This window comes from Toxorhynchites rutilus, chromosome 2 (genome assembly GCF_029784135.1).
Source record: "Toxorhynchites rutilus septentrionalis strain SRP chromosome 2, ASM2978413v1, whole genome shotgun sequence".
Taxonomy (NCBI): Eukaryota; Metazoa; Arthropoda; class Insecta; order Diptera; family Culicidae; genus Toxorhynchites; species Toxorhynchites rutilus.
In genome coordinates this window covers 80,448,209-80,465,199 of record NC_073745.1, presented here as the reverse complement: position 1 = coordinate 80,465,199, position 16,991 = coordinate 80,448,209, and the positions used below count along the sequence as shown (strand labels likewise).

The 16,991-nt window shown below is 37.1% G+C and overlaps 1 protein-coding gene and 8 non-coding genes across 9 annotated transcripts; 3 read left to right on the top strand and 6 right to left on the bottom strand.

Moving 5' to 3' along the window:
- Positions 1 to 2,467: 2,467 nt before the first annotated feature.
- On the bottom strand, positions 2,468 to 4,989 carry LOC129770886 (outer dynein arm-docking complex subunit 4). Its single transcript, XM_055774056.1, has 6 exons — positions 3,943 to 4,989; positions 3,737 to 3,828; positions 3,506 to 3,666; positions 3,321 to 3,410; positions 3,111 to 3,264; positions 2,468 to 3,054 (listed from the first exon to the last, which is right to left on the bottom strand). The coding sequence occupies exons 1-6, from the start codon at positions 4,212 to 4,214 to the stop codon at positions 2,678 to 2,680; spliced, it is 1,146 nt and encodes a 381-aa protein (XP_055630031.1). The 5' UTR covers positions 4,215 to 4,989; the 3' UTR covers positions 2,468 to 2,677.
- A 491-nt stretch (positions 4,990 to 5,480) lies between these two features.
- Positions 5,481 to 5,562, top strand: Trnas-aga (transfer RNA serine (anticodon AGA)). Its single transcript has one exon. It is a non-coding gene; the product is annotated as a tRNA-Ser (tRNA).
- A 4,898-nt stretch (positions 5,563 to 10,460) lies between these two features.
- Trnas-cga (transfer RNA serine (anticodon CGA)) lies at positions 10,461 to 10,542 on the bottom strand. The gene has a single exon. It is a non-coding gene; the product is annotated as a tRNA-Ser (tRNA).
- Positions 10,543 to 12,592: 2,050 nt separating this feature from the next.
- On the top strand, positions 12,593 to 12,674 carry Trnas-aga (transfer RNA serine (anticodon AGA)). The gene has a single exon. It is a non-coding gene; the product is annotated as a tRNA-Ser (tRNA).
- Positions 12,675 to 13,082: 408 nt separating this feature from the next.
- Trnas-aga (transfer RNA serine (anticodon AGA)) lies at positions 13,083 to 13,164 on the bottom strand. The gene has a single exon. It is a non-coding gene; the product is annotated as a tRNA-Ser (tRNA).
- Positions 13,165 to 13,751: 587 nt separating this feature from the next.
- On the bottom strand, positions 13,752 to 13,833 carry Trnas-aga (transfer RNA serine (anticodon AGA)). Its single transcript has one exon. It is a non-coding gene; the product is annotated as a tRNA-Ser (tRNA).
- A 396-nt stretch (positions 13,834 to 14,229) lies between these two features.
- Positions 14,230 to 14,311, bottom strand: Trnas-cga (transfer RNA serine (anticodon CGA)). The gene has a single exon. It is a non-coding gene; the product is annotated as a tRNA-Ser (tRNA).
- Positions 14,312 to 16,375: 2,064 nt separating this feature from the next.
- Trnas-aga (transfer RNA serine (anticodon AGA)) lies at positions 16,376 to 16,457 on the bottom strand. Its single transcript has one exon. It is a non-coding gene; the product is annotated as a tRNA-Ser (tRNA).
- A 209-nt stretch (positions 16,458 to 16,666) lies between these two features.
- Positions 16,667 to 16,748, top strand: Trnas-aga (transfer RNA serine (anticodon AGA)). Its single transcript has one exon. It is a non-coding gene; the product is annotated as a tRNA-Ser (tRNA).
- Positions 16,749 to 16,991: the final 243 nt, after the last annotated feature.

Below are 16,991 nucleotides of genomic sequence, written 5' to 3'. Positions count from 1 at the left end.
GAGCTCATCGCGTGCTATGACATACTGATCCCTTTAGATCGCGCGTACAAGATATCACAAAATCTTCACACGTTGGTCACTGGGACTGACAGTTACAAAGTATGAAAATAAATAATATATGGTTTACTTTCAGATGTTAAAATGTGTCAACTTGTTGGTCGAATTTCGGACTATCGTTTAGTTATTAAATAAATATTCAGTGGCGTCGACTGGAGGGTGCGGAAGGGGCGGATCGCCTCCGGGTGCACGATTTTAGGGGTGCAGAATGAACCGAATTTATATGAAGAAATAAATATGATATATATTATATGATTTCTGACGTGATGGTGAGGGTGCAAATCGACTCTTCCGGCCCGGGTGCGACACAGAATCTTCCCTGGGTGCAAATGATTCTATTATTCTGGCGAAAGGAGGGGGTGCAAATCAACTCTTCCGCCCGGGGTGCAAAAGCTTCACTCGACGCCACTGTGATAATTTTTGGGAGCTGAGGCGGACTCTGATATTTTAAAAGTGCTCCCCGTTAAGTGCACTTTCGCTCTCTTGTTGTAGCCTCAATGAAATGCGCATAAAGGTACGGAGCTCAACGTGTTAAGCAAGCGTGCCCCATCGGTGATCACCATTTTAAAAATAATTTCATCTCTGGTTTGCTGTTAGATACTCATAACATGTGTCGAGCTTAAATTATTTCGGCTTCTTCTTTAGACGAACGGCCAATCTTGTAATTCCCGATGAAAACGACCAATGCACTCCAACATTCCCTCCTCCATTGTTGGCCGGGTTCGGAAGGTCGTTTCGGTTTGCTTATCTTATGAGGAACTCTCATTTTAGTAGCAATTTTTTAATCGTTGGATTTTGATAAAAACTTTTGAATGGACATTCCCACTAGAGTAAACTAACCAGACGTCCCGCATTTCAACAAAATGTCCCGCGATTGAGTTCACGAATGATGATTATTACGCTGTTGACAGCTGAATGCGAAACCATGTTTTTTCAACTGGTGATATCAATATCTCAGGATTTACTCGGCAGATTTTGCTGAAATTTTTTATTCAGCATATAAAAATTGATTATTTAAAGCGTTACATAACCGTTCTTTAAATCTCATATCTTCGATTTTTTATGAGCTTCTAAACAGCGATTTTTCATGAAAAATAACTCATTTTTAACAAAAATGGCCACTATTTTGGCAATTTTTCGAATTTTCAAAAACCCCTATGTAACACTTTAGGTATTTTCTTTAAGTTTCAAAATATTCATTGTAATTCGTTCTGTGGCAGCCAGTTGCTTCATAACCGATACCACCAGCAAGGTATCGATTTTCAGACAGCATCTACGCATTCAGCTGTCAACAGCGTAATAATCATCATTCGTGAACTCAAAAAATGGTTAATACATCTTCAAAAAAAAAATGGGTGGGTTTTATCTATGATATAACCGCAAAGCTGACGTGGGAGAACCTTAGCTTAGCAATCACTTGTTTGTATTGATTACATTCTTGATTGAATGAAACAATTTCCGAATTCAATTGAATTCAATATATTTGCTTTGTGAGTAAAAAGATTGAACATGTAAGGTCAATTCATGCATTGTGATAGATTATGTTCTTCGTTACAAGTAAATTAAATGACAGTCCTTTTTTTTTTTTCCTCACGCTCCATGGATTTGAAGGCTGTGTTAGGGAAACGCATTTCAGTCGGAACAAAAATGCCCCCGACTTGCATGAACTTGCAATGCCGATTTCCTCCAGGCACCTTAGTTTTGAAATCTCTGTTAGGGAACATATTTCGGTGGGAACAAAAACTCCCTCTGCTTTCATGTGTTTGCGATGCCGATTTCTCCAATGCTGCTTGGTTTTGAAGTCTGTGTTAGGGAACACATTTCGGTAAGAACGAAAACCCCCCTACTTTCATGTATTTGCAATGTCGATTTCCCCAAGGTTGCTTAGTTTTGATGGCTGTGTTGGGGAAACCGTAAATCGGACCAATCGAAACGAGGCAGTTAGGACGTTTAGATAACGCTTAACATGTTACAGTTATTATATTGTTTATCTAAAGAAAAATAACATTTTATTAATTTCAATAGACGCGTAGAAATATTCCTTATCAATTGATGCAAACATCATTCCGATCCAGTAAGAAATGTTTGAGTTATAAGTATTCGGAATCTTTCATTTTTTCCTGCATGTTCTGTGTTTAGGTTTTTATTTTACCCCCCATATATTCCGGTTAGACGTAGTCCCACGTCAATATACCTTAAACAATAACCAAAATACCCGAACACTTCACTCCATTCCCAACTTCCAAAAAAAATCACGTGAATCCATTATTTTCCACCCTTCCAGACAGTCCCCCTTAACAGAAATAAAAAGATGAAAAAAGAAATAGACATTATCTCATGGGATGAATTTAATTCAGAACAAAGAAATCAATCAGTTTAAAACATGAATTAATTATTTTATTTATTGTTCGTCCATATACATTCGAATTGTACATAAAAAGAAACTCAATTCCGTTCAGCGCAACAACTACTGAGTATGGTTGTATTTTATTATAGAAGATATCCAACCGCATTTTAACGAACAACTATGCATAACTAGAAACCCAACAGTTTAATTTCGGCACCAATCTTAAATTCGTAGAAAATACGGCTAACCACGTTCTGGAAAGTTTAATTATATTCACCATTTCGGTAGTGCACCATTGTTTCCGTCTATTTTGTTGGAATTCAAGCTCGTACAGGGCTTCTGTTGACGCCAAAATTCCTGTCTATTGTTCAGAAAGTTTATAGCATCTTTCGCCAGATCAGAAACACCTTCGGTGTTTGTATCAGCCTTCCTGAGATCGGGATGTTTGAGCAAGTTCTCCAAGTATTCCTTGTCGACGTAGAGGTCTCCCAGCAGGCGCCTGGCAGCTCGTCTATCCAATTCCTCCTTCGTAAGATGATGAGACTTTTTAGCCGTTTTGGGCTTGTCTGCCTTTGGAGGTTTTTTCTGTGGCTGATTCTTGGTGTTACTTCCGATAGTGTTCTCGATCGCCTCCTGGGTTTTTTGTACTCCTGCGAAAAACGGATTGGGTCAGTTGTTCTATGGGCCAAAATTGTAGATACTATACCCAGTCGAAAGCTGGCCAATTCCGGTCGCAGTCTTAGTCCACGATGGAAAAACATCAGGCTGTGTTCGAACTGTCCCAAGTAGTATAGAGCTTCGGCCTTCTGGTAAATTGCCCTTATGTTGTTCTTATCGAGCAATAGTGCGCTTTCAGCATCCTAAAACGGAAATTGGAATAAATTTTTCTCGTTGATCGACCTCACAGACCGCTAACCTGTAATGCTTTAGCTGGCTCGCCAAGCTGGAGAAAGCATTTGCTTCGGGCAACCAGCGCACTCTGGTCATTGCTGTTCATATCCAGGGCCTGAGGATTGAATTGAGATTTCGTATTAGATTAGTTTAATGTAAAAGTTGAGTAACTCAATAAATTAGGTAAAACTAATGTGCATTGTATAGTGCCTTTGATATGAAGTGAACGGCGTTGTCTAGATTTCGATTTTTGATTTCCCGCATTCCAAGCGCCAGAATTGCTCCAGGATCGGCTTCCTCGGGTATTTGGAGCGCTTCGTGTCGTTCCTGTCGACGTTTGTTGAGCAGATTTTGCTTGATATCGAAATTGCCTATGTGGAGACCATTATACAACACGTTAGAATTCGTGGGCCAAAAGATATCACGTGAGAGTCTATTTACCAATGCTTACGGCGGCTGCACGGTCTTTATCGGTATACACTTCGTCAATATATCGACGTTTTTTCATATCGATTGGTTCATTGAACAAATCCCTGAAAATTACCATTCATGAAATTGAGTTCCAAAACGAGGATAATTCGACACTATTCACAATTATTCGAGAACCATACCATAAGATATTTCACTGTTGTAGAACATTGTCTCACCTGTACTTTCGGGGGGCATTTTTGTTATCACTAACTTCCGAAAAATGGTCAGAAAACTGTCGTACTAAATGGAATTCGCTCTTTGGTTGGGTCAGTTGATGCGGGACAGAAATTGTAGTTGGTCCAGGGTTGCTGACATTGCTGATAGCACCTCCGGAGATGGACGCCTGATGTTGATGGCCATCTTCCCCTTCCGAGTGAAGACCCACTCGTACAAAACTTTGCAGCAACTCATCGTCACCTCCGAGAATTCCCGTCGCTGTTTTGCTCATATTTGTTCACTTTCTTGATAATTACTTCAGTTCAGAACTTCAATTATGCCCTTTTCAACTGCTGACACAGTTTTACAGCTTGGAATAGATTCCGAGCTCAATGAGAAATGTGTTACGAAAACGCTCACGAAAAAGCTATCTCCAACTGGAGGACAGTGCAATGGAATGTTCGAGCGAGAAAAAAAGAATTGGTTTAAGTTTTCCTTTATTGACTTTCCATCTCAACACCACACCGAAGCTGTTGGAACGATACACCTTCGGTGATACAGAGTCATGGAAACAAACACTTGATAATCGATTTGTCATGAAATCTTTATGCTGGAATTCGAAAATGCACAAAGGATCGAGAATTCGAATGTAAGTCCTCTTGCAAGGCCAGTAATCGCAAACAGCATTGTGCGAAACAATGTTTTATGGTGGTCGCGTGTCAGCGTGTTACTTTTTGGTGAAATATGAATGATATATTTCAAACATACAAAGAGCAAACGATGTGCTCCTTCTTATTTTATTCTTACCCCTCATACCCGCTATTTATGCATTGTTATTGACTACGCGGAGATTTTCACACCCAAACACCCAAAGCGCGAACGAATCGTCATCCTCAAACAGGTGGTTGCTCTGAGCTCCCCCTCTCTGTCACGAAGCCGTTACCTCATCTATTCTCATCGTGGGCAACGTGTTTGCTATTATTAGTAGGTATCTATTTTGGTGAAACCGAAATTGTGCTGGTGCGGTGGTGCAGATATTAGCGCAAGCAGAACGTCCCAAACTTTTACACTTACCTGGTCGTACAGACCGAGGGCTTTAGTGAAGTTTCGAACCTGAAAATGGAAGGAAAAGGGATTTGTTCGTTCAAATCGGTTCAGTTCTAAGCGGGCTCTAGGTTCTGACGAAAGCTTTTTCATGTACTGAGCTTTATTATCCTACCTTCATGTATTTCAGAGCTTCATCGCGAAGGGTTTTGCCTACCACCTCGATTTCATCGACAACGGGCTTCGAGCTTCTTGGTCGCTTTTTGGCCGGTTTATTCATGGTTTTCTTTTGAATCCGCTGCAACGAAAGAACGACCCCCTGTTGGGTGTGAATCAATGCATCCATTGTTTTGAACTTTTTTTGAATGGTATTGTATATGCATGAAAAAAGAACCACAAGATTCCATGTTTTCTACCAGATTTATTCATTTTTTAAAAATTCATAACATTCATACGGAAACACTGTCTATTTTGATTCATACAAAAATTCCACTCTACACACTGAATAATGTAAGCAGTCGTGGCCGAGCGGTTAAGGCGTCTGACTAGAAATCAGATTCCCTCTGGGAGCGTAGGTTCGAATCCTACCGACTGCGTTGCTTTTTTATTCTTCACCAGGGCCCGAAATCTTTGAAGATGAAAAATGAATATCGACTCTCCTCTCAGTCGCTTCACCTCGACTAGCACAACTTCGGCATTCGCAGTCAACATAATTTGGATTGACTAGAAAATGAGAGCGTTGAGAGCGCGGATGACTAATGAACTATTCTAGTCAATGATTATTCTAATAGACGTGACTAATGAATACAAATCTGCCTCTTCATTCAACTGACTTCAATCCACACTTCTACTTCCCCGTGACATGAACATCTTTCCCCGCGTACACAATCTTATTGTGTACTTATTGTATTACGTCCATACAAAGTAGGACGAAAACATGATTTATTATACAAAAAAGTAGTATCACCATTAATGGACGGTTTATTGTCTACCCACCGTGAACTCAAACCAACGAACTTAGACAGTTATCAGGTATGCTAAACGGTCCTCGCGTTAGTATTTGTGAATAGCGTGCAGTTTGGGAGGAATTCTCAGCAAAAGTTTAGTTCACTTTTGTCTCCGAGTTCAATTTTGTGAAAGAAACATACAGAACAACGGGTTTATATCAACAAAATTCAAAAATTGGTCAGTGGTTCTGAACACAACACTGCACGCTGTGTTATACGTTTTAGTAATTTTCGTGTACGATACAAACAAATCTAGCTCACCTGTAGTATATGTCAAACCACGTTAAATTCAAACGTCGGTACATGCATACGGGATTCATGAGAGAGAAATGAATTCATTTTGAGGTGAGTTACTTCAAAATGCAATGAAGTCCATTTGACGGGGAAGAAATGTATGACGAAACGCTAGTGACGAAAGTTTCAAGCACTAACGGGAAGACTATTTACTAGAAATCGCGAATCGTTCCTTTTATACCAAGTTTTAGTTTAGTTTAGCCCTAGTTATTCTAAGAAAATTTGTGAAAAGTTTTTGTTCTATCTTTTGAAATAACCGATATAGCGCATTTTTTCTAAGATGCGTTAGGCTCACCATGAAAAAAACGGTCTTTTTGCTCTAATTTGAATACTTCAAACTTCAAATGCAAATTATATTCAGAACACTTTTAGAGCTTACTAAGATATGTCATTTCTACTCAAAGTTATTGATATTTCTTTCAAAAAAATACGCTCTCTTCATTCGCTTGCCATTATTCTTTGGGCAAACATAAAAAATGGTTATTGACAGCATTTGAAAGAAAATACTTCACTCCAAAACTATGTTATTTTTTGTATTTGAGTAAACTAAAATTGAAATCATGAGTTTTTGGGTGAAGAAGCTTCAATAACTTTAAGTAGGATTAAGATATTGACAAGTTCTGCATCGCAAAGTATTTGCCTTGATAAGCTCTAAACGTCGTTTGAAGACAATTTTGATGTAGGATTTGAAATATAAAAGTTAAAAAAAAAGTTCTTTCATGATCACCCTAATGAAACATAGAATGAAAAGCGCTATATCGGATATTTCAAGAGATAGAATAAAACTTTGTTCTACAAAGTTACTTAAAATAACTGAGGCTACAACATTGTCAAACTATATTTACCTCAATCTATAAAGATGAGAATATTAGATTTTTTATTTCATCGAAAATTTTGGTCACCCTATTTTTGACAACATCAAAATAAGCGCTCTATCATGTGCAACAAATTTGTCGAAGATAGTTTTTGTCTAGAGAATAACTGACGAGCTCTAAATGCTAATCTCCACTTAAATGCACCTCCTGGACCATTGTCCAATATGTCCATTAGGGTGCTATTGAAAATGGCTATCTCAAATTTCAAAAAGTTACCTCATAAAAAATGTTCACTACTTCGAAAAAACACCCTATGCAGAATCAGCTCAATCGAATGTAAGGGAGAGTGGCGCAAAGCGGTCAAAGTTCGAGTATTTTTAAAATCGAAAATCACCCAAAGGGGGGAGGGGGGGGGGTATGTAAAGGAAATCTGGGTTTTCGATATTTTTTATATGCCAAATGTCTTTAAATTGCATGAAACAATTTTTTTGAGATAACAGTAAATCTCGACGTGTCATGCAATTTTAAGACATTTGGCTTTTTTTTTAAACCCCGATTTCCGGTGATTTTTCTGTTTTCAAAAAACTTAAATTTTAACGTCTGATTGAGATTGAGCTAATACTTTGCATTGGGTATATTATCGTGCAAATCAACATTACGCAGCAATTTCCGAATGAAAAATCGAGATAACTATTTTTATTAGTACCCAAAGCCATACATTTTACCTCGTATTCCAAAAAAAAAACGACAAAGTCCCAGAGTGTTGATTTTTGGCAAAAAAAAATTAGAGCTGACAGTAGATCTCGACGTTTCACGCAATTTTAAAACATTTGGCATAAAAAAATCGAAACGCCCGATTTCCCTCGGGTGATTTTTCGATTTTCAAAAAACTCAAATGTTGGCTGCTTTGCGCCACTCTCCCTTATGTCCGATTGAGCTATTACTCTGCATAAGGTATTTTTTCGAGGTGGTGAACATTTTTTATAAGGTAACTTTTTGAAATTTTAGGGTCGATTGTTTCCCATGCATTCAATGGCACCCTAGTGTCCATATACCCAGCCTAGTGTTGGTAGAAAACATTTCATCTTCGGCAGAAAAAATGCTTTTTCGTGTACTGAAGGATGAAATGAACAAATAAAAGCACCTTTTTCAAAAACTTTAAAATGTTTGTATGTATGGGAGCAGACATCTCTTTCTCTCAGACTAAACGTCAGATTGGGATTGACCCCAAAAAAAAGTCAATGTCAATGTCAACGGGGATCGAACCAAGGCCGGGTAGAATGCAAGGCTGCTTTACACGACTACGCTATCCACATAGTTACTGCCCAGCAAACATTAAATCGTATAATTTTGCACGTGCTAAGTCTTACAAGAAATCAGAATAAATCATAATCGCATATAATATCAATCAAAGTATGTATTATGTATATTTGAAATCGCATAAAATGTAAAAAATCGATTTTATATACCATTATCAAATTAAGTCGCAATTCGGTATAATAAACATCAATTTTATGATGTACATTGTCGTAAAATATATTTAATCCGCTCATATGCGTATATTACGCTGTTACAGTTTGTGTGTCGTATAAGTGTATAATTTAAATAGAACCAGTACTGTAGTAAATCGTGTTGCATGCTGAAGAAAATCATGAAACAGTAAATCATATTAGATCCTAATAAAGACCATATCACATCATATTGAAATGTCAATGAAATGCTGATGCACTCGAAATTGCTGATGTTCGATGGAAGTAACAACGGCAAACATCCCTTCTAATGAAACATGCAGCAAAACGAAATGAACTACGCCATAGAACGCAAATCTGACATATATATCACATCGAATTTGGCACATTGCATCGCATCGCTATGCAAGGTTGCCAGATTGATTTATTATATTTATTATAGTGATCATAGTAATAGTAATCAGAATTTAGTTGGATATGATTGTGAAAACAAAATTTTACAGTGAAAATTGTAATAAAAATAATTTAAATTTGAGAATGAAACTCATTTCATTGATATTCATTTATTTTTTATTATTCGAGTTCAATGATATTATGTTTGGTTTCTATGATAGGGAAATCAAAGATCCTTTTCTTTGAAACATAGTTAAATAATGAAATCGGCAACCAGGAATGACTGATCCTACTGCATAGAATGCATTAGGTTATATCATATCGAATCATATGTATGAGTTTTAACCGCTGTTGAATAAAATTTCAGATAGCCGTGCGAGATAGCTGGTGGATGATAATCCAGACAACTGAGGTTCGAACTCACATCGGATCAGTTTTCACCAAACATCAATCTGTGCCATTTTAAACATTTATATTCCACTCCCAACACAAGTAAATTAAATAATTTTGTATTTCTACAAATATCAATACTCATATATAAAAATGGCGATTCGTGAGGCTATAATAAACATTTTACGAAAATATTTTGCGCCATTTGTTTTTTTATATCTGTAATAAATCGTATATGATTATGGCAAAAGCCGTATTAGATGCGTTGACAATTCATGAATATATTCATATTAGATCGCAATTCAATTTCAATATAATCGCTATTCTAGCCGATCAAAGTTGCATATTCATCCAAACTAATTCGGTAAGCATTTGCCATGTATGTATATGGCCTCCACTTATGCCACTTATGCATATGCCAGTTAGGCGCCTTATATGCCAACCAAAATTTAGGGCATATGATGTTATATATAGGTTATATATATGTTATGCGATTTAATGTTTGCTGGGTGGCGCTGTTGCATATATGCGTGATAATATTACACAATATTATAAAATGAAATTGGAAAGTGTTTTCTAAGAGTAAAAAGGAGAGCATAAACGTCAATCTATATCCTTCTCGGTTTCGGCCGTGTATGTGGCAATGTATGCAAAAAGCTTTAATGCGAGCTTATTGGCAATGTGTCTCTTGTTTCGCTCGCTCATATTGATCTTATATTGCTATACAATATATCAACCATTCCATGGTAAACCGATATAGTGGTTTTCAGATTTTTTGTGAGATGTGTCAGTTTTGTTCCTTATCGTAAAATATTGGGCCAATATTTTTTTTTATTAGCCCATTTCCATTTTAGGGTGGCCCGAAAAATATTGTTTCCCCTTTTTTTCAAAAATGATTTTCATTTTCAAAATGATTTCAATTTCGTAATTGTTAACTATATTTGTTTTTTATAGTTTACATGGTCTCGGGGCCAAGGGCGCTATATTTTTTGAAAGCTTTTTTACATAGCATGTCCAAAAATTAGAGAGACGTTATTTTTATTTCTTATGTTATATTTTTTCAAAATTAACCGATGGTCTGAAAAATGGGTGCCAAAGCACCCTTCGGGAAACGTTTTAAAAAACGCGCAGTCGGTAGGATTCGAACCTACGCTCCCAGAGGGAATCTGATTTCGAGTCAGACGCCTTAACCACTCGGCCACGACTGCTGATGCGTATTCCTTGTACGTTCCCGGGATAATGTATAAAATGTATTTGGATATGATTTTTGACGTAGGACTACGTCTTTCATTTCTATACTGGGGTGTAAAATCAAAGTTTCGAAAACGAAAGCGTTACGCCGAAGACCGAGATTTTGAGTGTTAATAGCTCCTAAACAACTGAACGAAATGGTATGATAAACACTTCATTCGAAAGATAAAATGTCTACGCGTTCTATACTTGTTACTTTCTGATCCAAAAACTTGTTTCAATAGTCTTAAATTTGCTTTCAAAATAGGCTATTGAAATCACCAATCGGTATATAAGCGAGCGCCGCTCGGAAATCCACTCAGTTCTAATTGAACAGCGATTGGAGCATGTTGTCGCTGTTGTGGTGAAGCTCTTCATTTATCATGAAAGCGCGGATGAACGGTGTCACCAAGAGCCTGTTTGTGCACCTTAGGCCAGAAGGGAATCCATCAGGAGGAGAGTGATGCTACAAACGGTTCCCCGGGAAGATCTCGAAGCAGCCGCTATACACACACACATACACGCACGGAATTCTTTCCGTTTGGATCTAGAAAGATCCGGAAAATAATCTGCCAGTTTCTCTAGGAATTTAGAAATACATTCATGTGAAAGAGTTTATTTGAATGTTTTCTATCCATGTAACACTGTGACCAAATACATTAGGTTTTGTGATTTTTCAATCAATCGCAATCAACAGGATAGCTTCTGAAGATTATTCTTCCCCATCAGTAGGATATTTCCGTATCCAATATTGGATGCATAAAACCTTGTGCCTCCAACGTAACGCTCTCGTTTTCGAAGTTCTCCAAATATTCATTCATTCAGAATGAATTCAGATTCAACTTCATACAAATGATCTCTAAATCAACGATAGTCCTACGTCACCCTTGCGGTTATACCATAGATATAACCCACTTCCTGTTTTTCGAACAAAAAAGTTTATATCAGATACTGTTTTATTTACCTCATAAATTTTTGTTATCATTCGAAAATATAGAAGGGTAGTAGCAGAACAAAGAATAGTTGAAATGTTATTATTTCCAAAGTTTTCTATGCTCATTTCAATAACACTGTAAGCAGTCGTGATCGAGCGGTTAAGGCGCCTGACTAAAAATCAGAGAGAATTCTGGGAGCGTTGATTCGAATCCTATACTCAAACTAGGGTTGGCAGAAAAAATGCTTTTTATAGTGTTAAAGCGGCTAATGCACAAATAAAAGCACAATTTCAGTAAGGGTGTAAGATGTATGCAAGGTATGGTAAGGTTCATAACCTTGGAATTATGCAAAAAAAAATCCAAAAATCCTTTTCGCCTTTCGCTTGAGTGAATGTTGTACCAGTTTGTAGGGCATATATGGATAGCTCTTTTACTGATACTTTTAAGCTTATTGAAAGTAATGTATGAGAATATGAAAAAAAAATCTAATTTTTTATTCTGGATGTACTGGCCGCATGTATATTTGAATCTGTTTGATTGGCGTTCACGAAAAAATACCTCGGTAGAGTAATCAATTTAACAAAAATGTATCATTTGTTCACAAGAATTCATCTTGATATTTTGTTTAATATTTTATTATAATGTTATGACTTTTTCTAAATATGGTTTATTAGTATATTTAAATTTCTATATTTTGACAACTAAACATCACACTGGTCAAAATGATCGGTTTGGTTGAAATAGGTATTTTAAAACCGTTGGTAGTCCTAGTATTAATTTCGTGGTTTGGAGAATACAAAGCTTTGTATTCTGACAGATGTCAAGGGAGTTACGTCTTTGTCTTTAATTTGGAGCTTCAAATTGCATTCTCCTACATTTCAGGAGTTTTTCATGAACATAATCCGCTAAGCATTGAATGAATATGTCTGCGTGTATCGGCAGTGGTACACATAAACTTAAGATCAAATATAACATGTAACATCGACGTTACACGTGTCATCAATCCGCTCGGTTATGACTACTTTATTGTTATCATTTGGAAGTTCCTATTTCTAAAACCAAGTTTCCTAAACAAACTTCACATATACTAGAGGCAGTCGTGGCCGAGCGGTTAAGGCGTCTGACTAGAAATCAGATTCCCTCTGGGAGCGTAGGTTCGAATCCTACCGACTGCGATTTCAATTCTTATATTTTCCCAAGTTTGCCGCTTATTTCAATATACAGTAATTAACAGTCAAGCGACAGCGACATTTTTGACAGACCTGTAATGCGACACGTTTAAATGGACGTTTTATGTAAACATCGAATCGGGGTTCAAATTATGGCCCTACATTGAACGGCGCCACTATACGTCGACACTGTACCACTCTCATCGTCAATGTCCAATTACCGGTCAAAATCGCCTTTTTAGATCATTTATTGATTAGAGAATTGTGATGTATAACATCTCGAACCCATTTAGAGAAATTCCGAACTGGTATTCATATCATAAAAATGGGTTCGCAGCGAAAATAGATATTAACTGTGATCTGTTTTTTGTCGGCATCCTTACTGAAAGACATATTTCTACGTCAAAACAAAACCGCAGTCGGTAGGATTCGAACCTACGCTCCCAGAGGGAATCTGATTTCTAGTCAGACGCCTTAACCGCTCGGCCACGACTGCAATTTAATAATATCATTGAATTCTTATTTGGCATATACGCACTGCGTTATCGATGAACACTGAAAGTCAAGGAATTTAAGACAACAAATATTGCAAATGCAAATTACGGGTGTAAATTGATGCTTCACTCTTCTGTCCGTTCTCGTTAATGTTGCAATGGAGTTATTCAATTAACCTTACTTATTTTTATGAATTGTCGGTAAACGGTATATTCGATATTTTCATTTACCCGTTTGTTGAATTTTAAAATAGAAATCAAATTTTCAAAAATAAAATCAATCGGTTGAATTTGAAAATACGTCAATCTGTAATCATTTAAGGAAATCGATATAATGTCTAACTGGAATAAAAACAAAAATGCAGCTTATAAAATAACTCCGCAATATCTCCGTTGCTAGGTGGTAAACCCAAAATATAGAACAAGATGATAAAACTATATAAACTCATCAAAATTTAATCAATGGCACTCTTAATATGTATATTTTTCGAAAGGTTATGCATATATTTGAGTATTGACAAAAAGTTGGTCTATCTCCTGTAAATTGAAATAAATAGCAACTTCACAAAATATAAGATTTATATAAAATCGCAGTCGGTAGGATTCGAACCTACGCTCCCAGAGGGAATCTGATTTCTAGTCAGACGCCTTAACCGCTCGGCCACGACTGCTTACAGCGTACGTGAAGCTATCTTCAAAATATTGGTTTTGGAAAAATAATAACATTGAAACAATTGTAGCCGAGTGGTTTACATGGTGTGACACGTGTACCACTATTGGTACACGTTAAATTCGATCTTCGGGTCACGTATACTACCGGTGACTCACGCTGGTATATTCATTCAATGCGTTAAAACATATGTTTATGACTAATTCAACTTTTCTTGTTTCTTAACAAGAAAAAGAAATTATCAGAATACTGACAGAGTTTTTTTTCTCAACAAGAAAAAGAAATTGTCAGAATACTGACAGAATACTTTCTGAACTACACAGCTAATAACTTTTTGTATTCATAACTCGAGGTTTATTTGTTCGTGAGGCTCTATTCAAGAGAACCAAAATATACACGCAGCCGGTAGGATTCGAACCTACGCTCCCAGAGGGAATCTGATTTCGAGTCAGACGCCTTAACCACTCGGCCACGACTGCTCCTGACTTGAAAAGCACGCAATTCAAGTGTATGCTGTCATCAATGTACAATGATCCAGGTAGCGCAATTAATGGGGTATCCTTGTGTAGAGGCACGAATTTCGGACGTTATTTGAGCTCCGAAATAATGAAACAATAAATGTACTATCTATAACATCATTAAAAATTAAACGGAAAAAAATACTTATAATTAGAATAGTTACAAACTGATGAAGTGAGGGGGTTCAAACAAAAGTTGTGTCATGGCGTACATGATTCCAGCCCTCCTGGTAATCCTGTCCAAAAAATCGAACAGATTCTGAAACGGTAATGATGCCACTATCGCATGAACCTCGGAAAAGTCAAAAACACGTATTTTGTCAAAATGTCGGCCGTTTGAAGAAAAAAATGCTGTTAAAAACGTTTTTTCTTATGTTTCTCTAATTTTAAAAAAATAGCGAAATTAAAAAAAATGTTTTTAGAGAGATAGAGAGAAGTTTTGTAATCATATAAGTTTGACATAAGTCGGTTCAGTTGAACTTGAGATATCGCGTACGCCAGTTTGGAAAAAAGCTAACAGGAGTACCGGTAAGTTTCTTCCTTTTTTTTCAAAAATCAATGCTTTATTCTGTAAAAATGGTTACAAATTTAATATTCAAAGTACTGCCCATCGCTAGTCACAACTTTTTCCCATCTTTCTGGCAATTCACGGATCCCTTGCGGAAATAATCGGCCGGTTTGTCGGCCAACCACGAAACGATACAATTTTTGACTTTATCAAAATTGGAGAAGTGCTGGTCAACCAGGCCATGTTGCATCGATCGAAAAAGGTAGTAATCGGACAGAGCAATATCTGGAGAATACGGCGGGTGGGATAAGACCTCCCATTTCAGCGTTTCCAAATGTTTTTTGACCGGTTTCGCGACATAGTACACTACACCTAGCTGGTCCCACCAAATAGACAGCAACCTTCTGGCCTAGAATATTCCGCGCGTCCGTCGATGATGATGCATGGCCGGGGTATTCATACGTTGCCCGGCGTTTAGGATTGTCGTAATGGACCCACTTTTCATCGGCAGTAACGATTCGATGCAAAAAACCCCTTTCTTTTATGCCGTTGGAGCAGTTGTTCGCACGTGAAAAAACGGCGTTCGACGTCTCGTGGCTTCAATTCATACGGCACCCAATGTCCTATCTTTCGGATCATTCCCATTGCTTTTAAACGATCGGATATGGTTTGCTGAGCTACTCCAAGTGTATCTGCAAGTTCTTGTTGCGTTTGTGACGGATCTTGATCGAATAATGCCTTCAATTCTTCAAACTTTTTTGGCGGCCCGGAACGCTCTTCGTCTTCCAAGTCAAAATTACCACTTTTGAACCGTGCAAATCACATCTGACACGGTCGCTCAGTTGGAGCATGGTCACCATAAACTTCCACCAAAATGCGATGACTTTCCACAGTTTTTTCTTCATATTGAAGTAATGAAGTAACACTCCCCGCAAAAACATTCTCGTTGGTATAAAATTCGACATATTCGAAGTGGTAAAAAACTACGTTGTTTACGCTTCAACTTTTTTACATATACTGAAAAAGACGCGCAATGACAGTAGCTTTCCAACGAATGTCTGGAAATTTGATTCACTGGAATAATTATCAAGTTACGCCATCTGTTGTAAAACCGACTTACCGGTACACCTAATATGAAGAAAACATTTTTTTTTCAAATCTCTAGACTAGAATACCGCCTTAAGTGGAAATTTGCATCTAGAGCTTGATAGTTATTCTTTAGACAAGAACTATCCTCGGCAAAGTTGTTTCATATGATAGAGCACTCATTTTTATATTATCAAAAATAGGGAGACCAAGGGTTTTAATCGTTTATAAAAATACAAAACTTTCAGACATAAATGAATATAGCGTGCAATGCTATTACCATTGATCATTACTTTTAATACATTAGGCTATGGATTGGTGCATTGCCCTCAGTAGTCTCCAGATCTCGCACTAGGCTAAAGCTCTTTATTTTCAAATTTGAAATTACTAAAACATTTGAACTCGTGAGCCATTGAATAAAAGAACGATTCCGCAGTCGGTAGGATTCGAACCTACGCTCCCAGAGGGAATCTGATTTCTAGTCAGACGCCTTAACCGCTCGGCCACGACTGCTTACAGTATTGCTGAAGAAAAAATAAATCTTGGCTGTGGAAGTAATAATATTTCGACTATTTTATGTTCTGTTACTACCCTTTTATATTTTGAACAGATAAAAAAGATTTATAAAAGAAACTATGCTATGTCATTTCTTTTTTTTTTTTTAAATCAGATTCCAATACATTTTATACATGATCCTGGAAACGTGCAACGAATACGCAATAGCAGTCGTGGCCGAGCGGTTAAGGCGTCTGACTAGAAATCAGATTCCCTCTGGGAGCGTAGGTTCGAATCCTACCGACTGCGAGCTCTGTTTTTGTTCTCTCACTCTGACTGGAAATGATGTGTATCATATTTCACGAACATTAATAAACTAGATATATGACCGTCATATATCTAGTTTATTAATGTTCGCGTAGGTTATATCGTCTTGAGCACACATAATTCTAAGCTTCCATACCATATCAGACGTTTAAATGATAATGTAAAAATCGTGGATTTTGTTCAATAATAAAGCATAGTTGCACAATGCAGTGAATTTTTAATTAA

What these genes read in the sequence shown, in the direction of transcription:
- LOC129770886 (XM_055774056.1), bottom strand. Translation starts at nt 4,214, where the DNA reads ATGAGCAAAACAGCGACGGGAATTCTCGGAGGTGACGATGAGTTGCTG. An exon ending in TGCAGCCGCCGTAAGCATTG is followed by an intron (nt 3,667 to 3,736) that starts GTAAATAGACTC and finishes GTCTCCACATAG; the next exon opens with GCAATTTCGATATCAAGCAA. An exon ending in CCGTTCACTTCATATCAAAG is followed by an intron (nt 3,411 to 3,505) that starts GCACTATACAAT and finishes TTCAATCCTCAG; the next exon opens with GCCCTGGATATGAACAGCAA.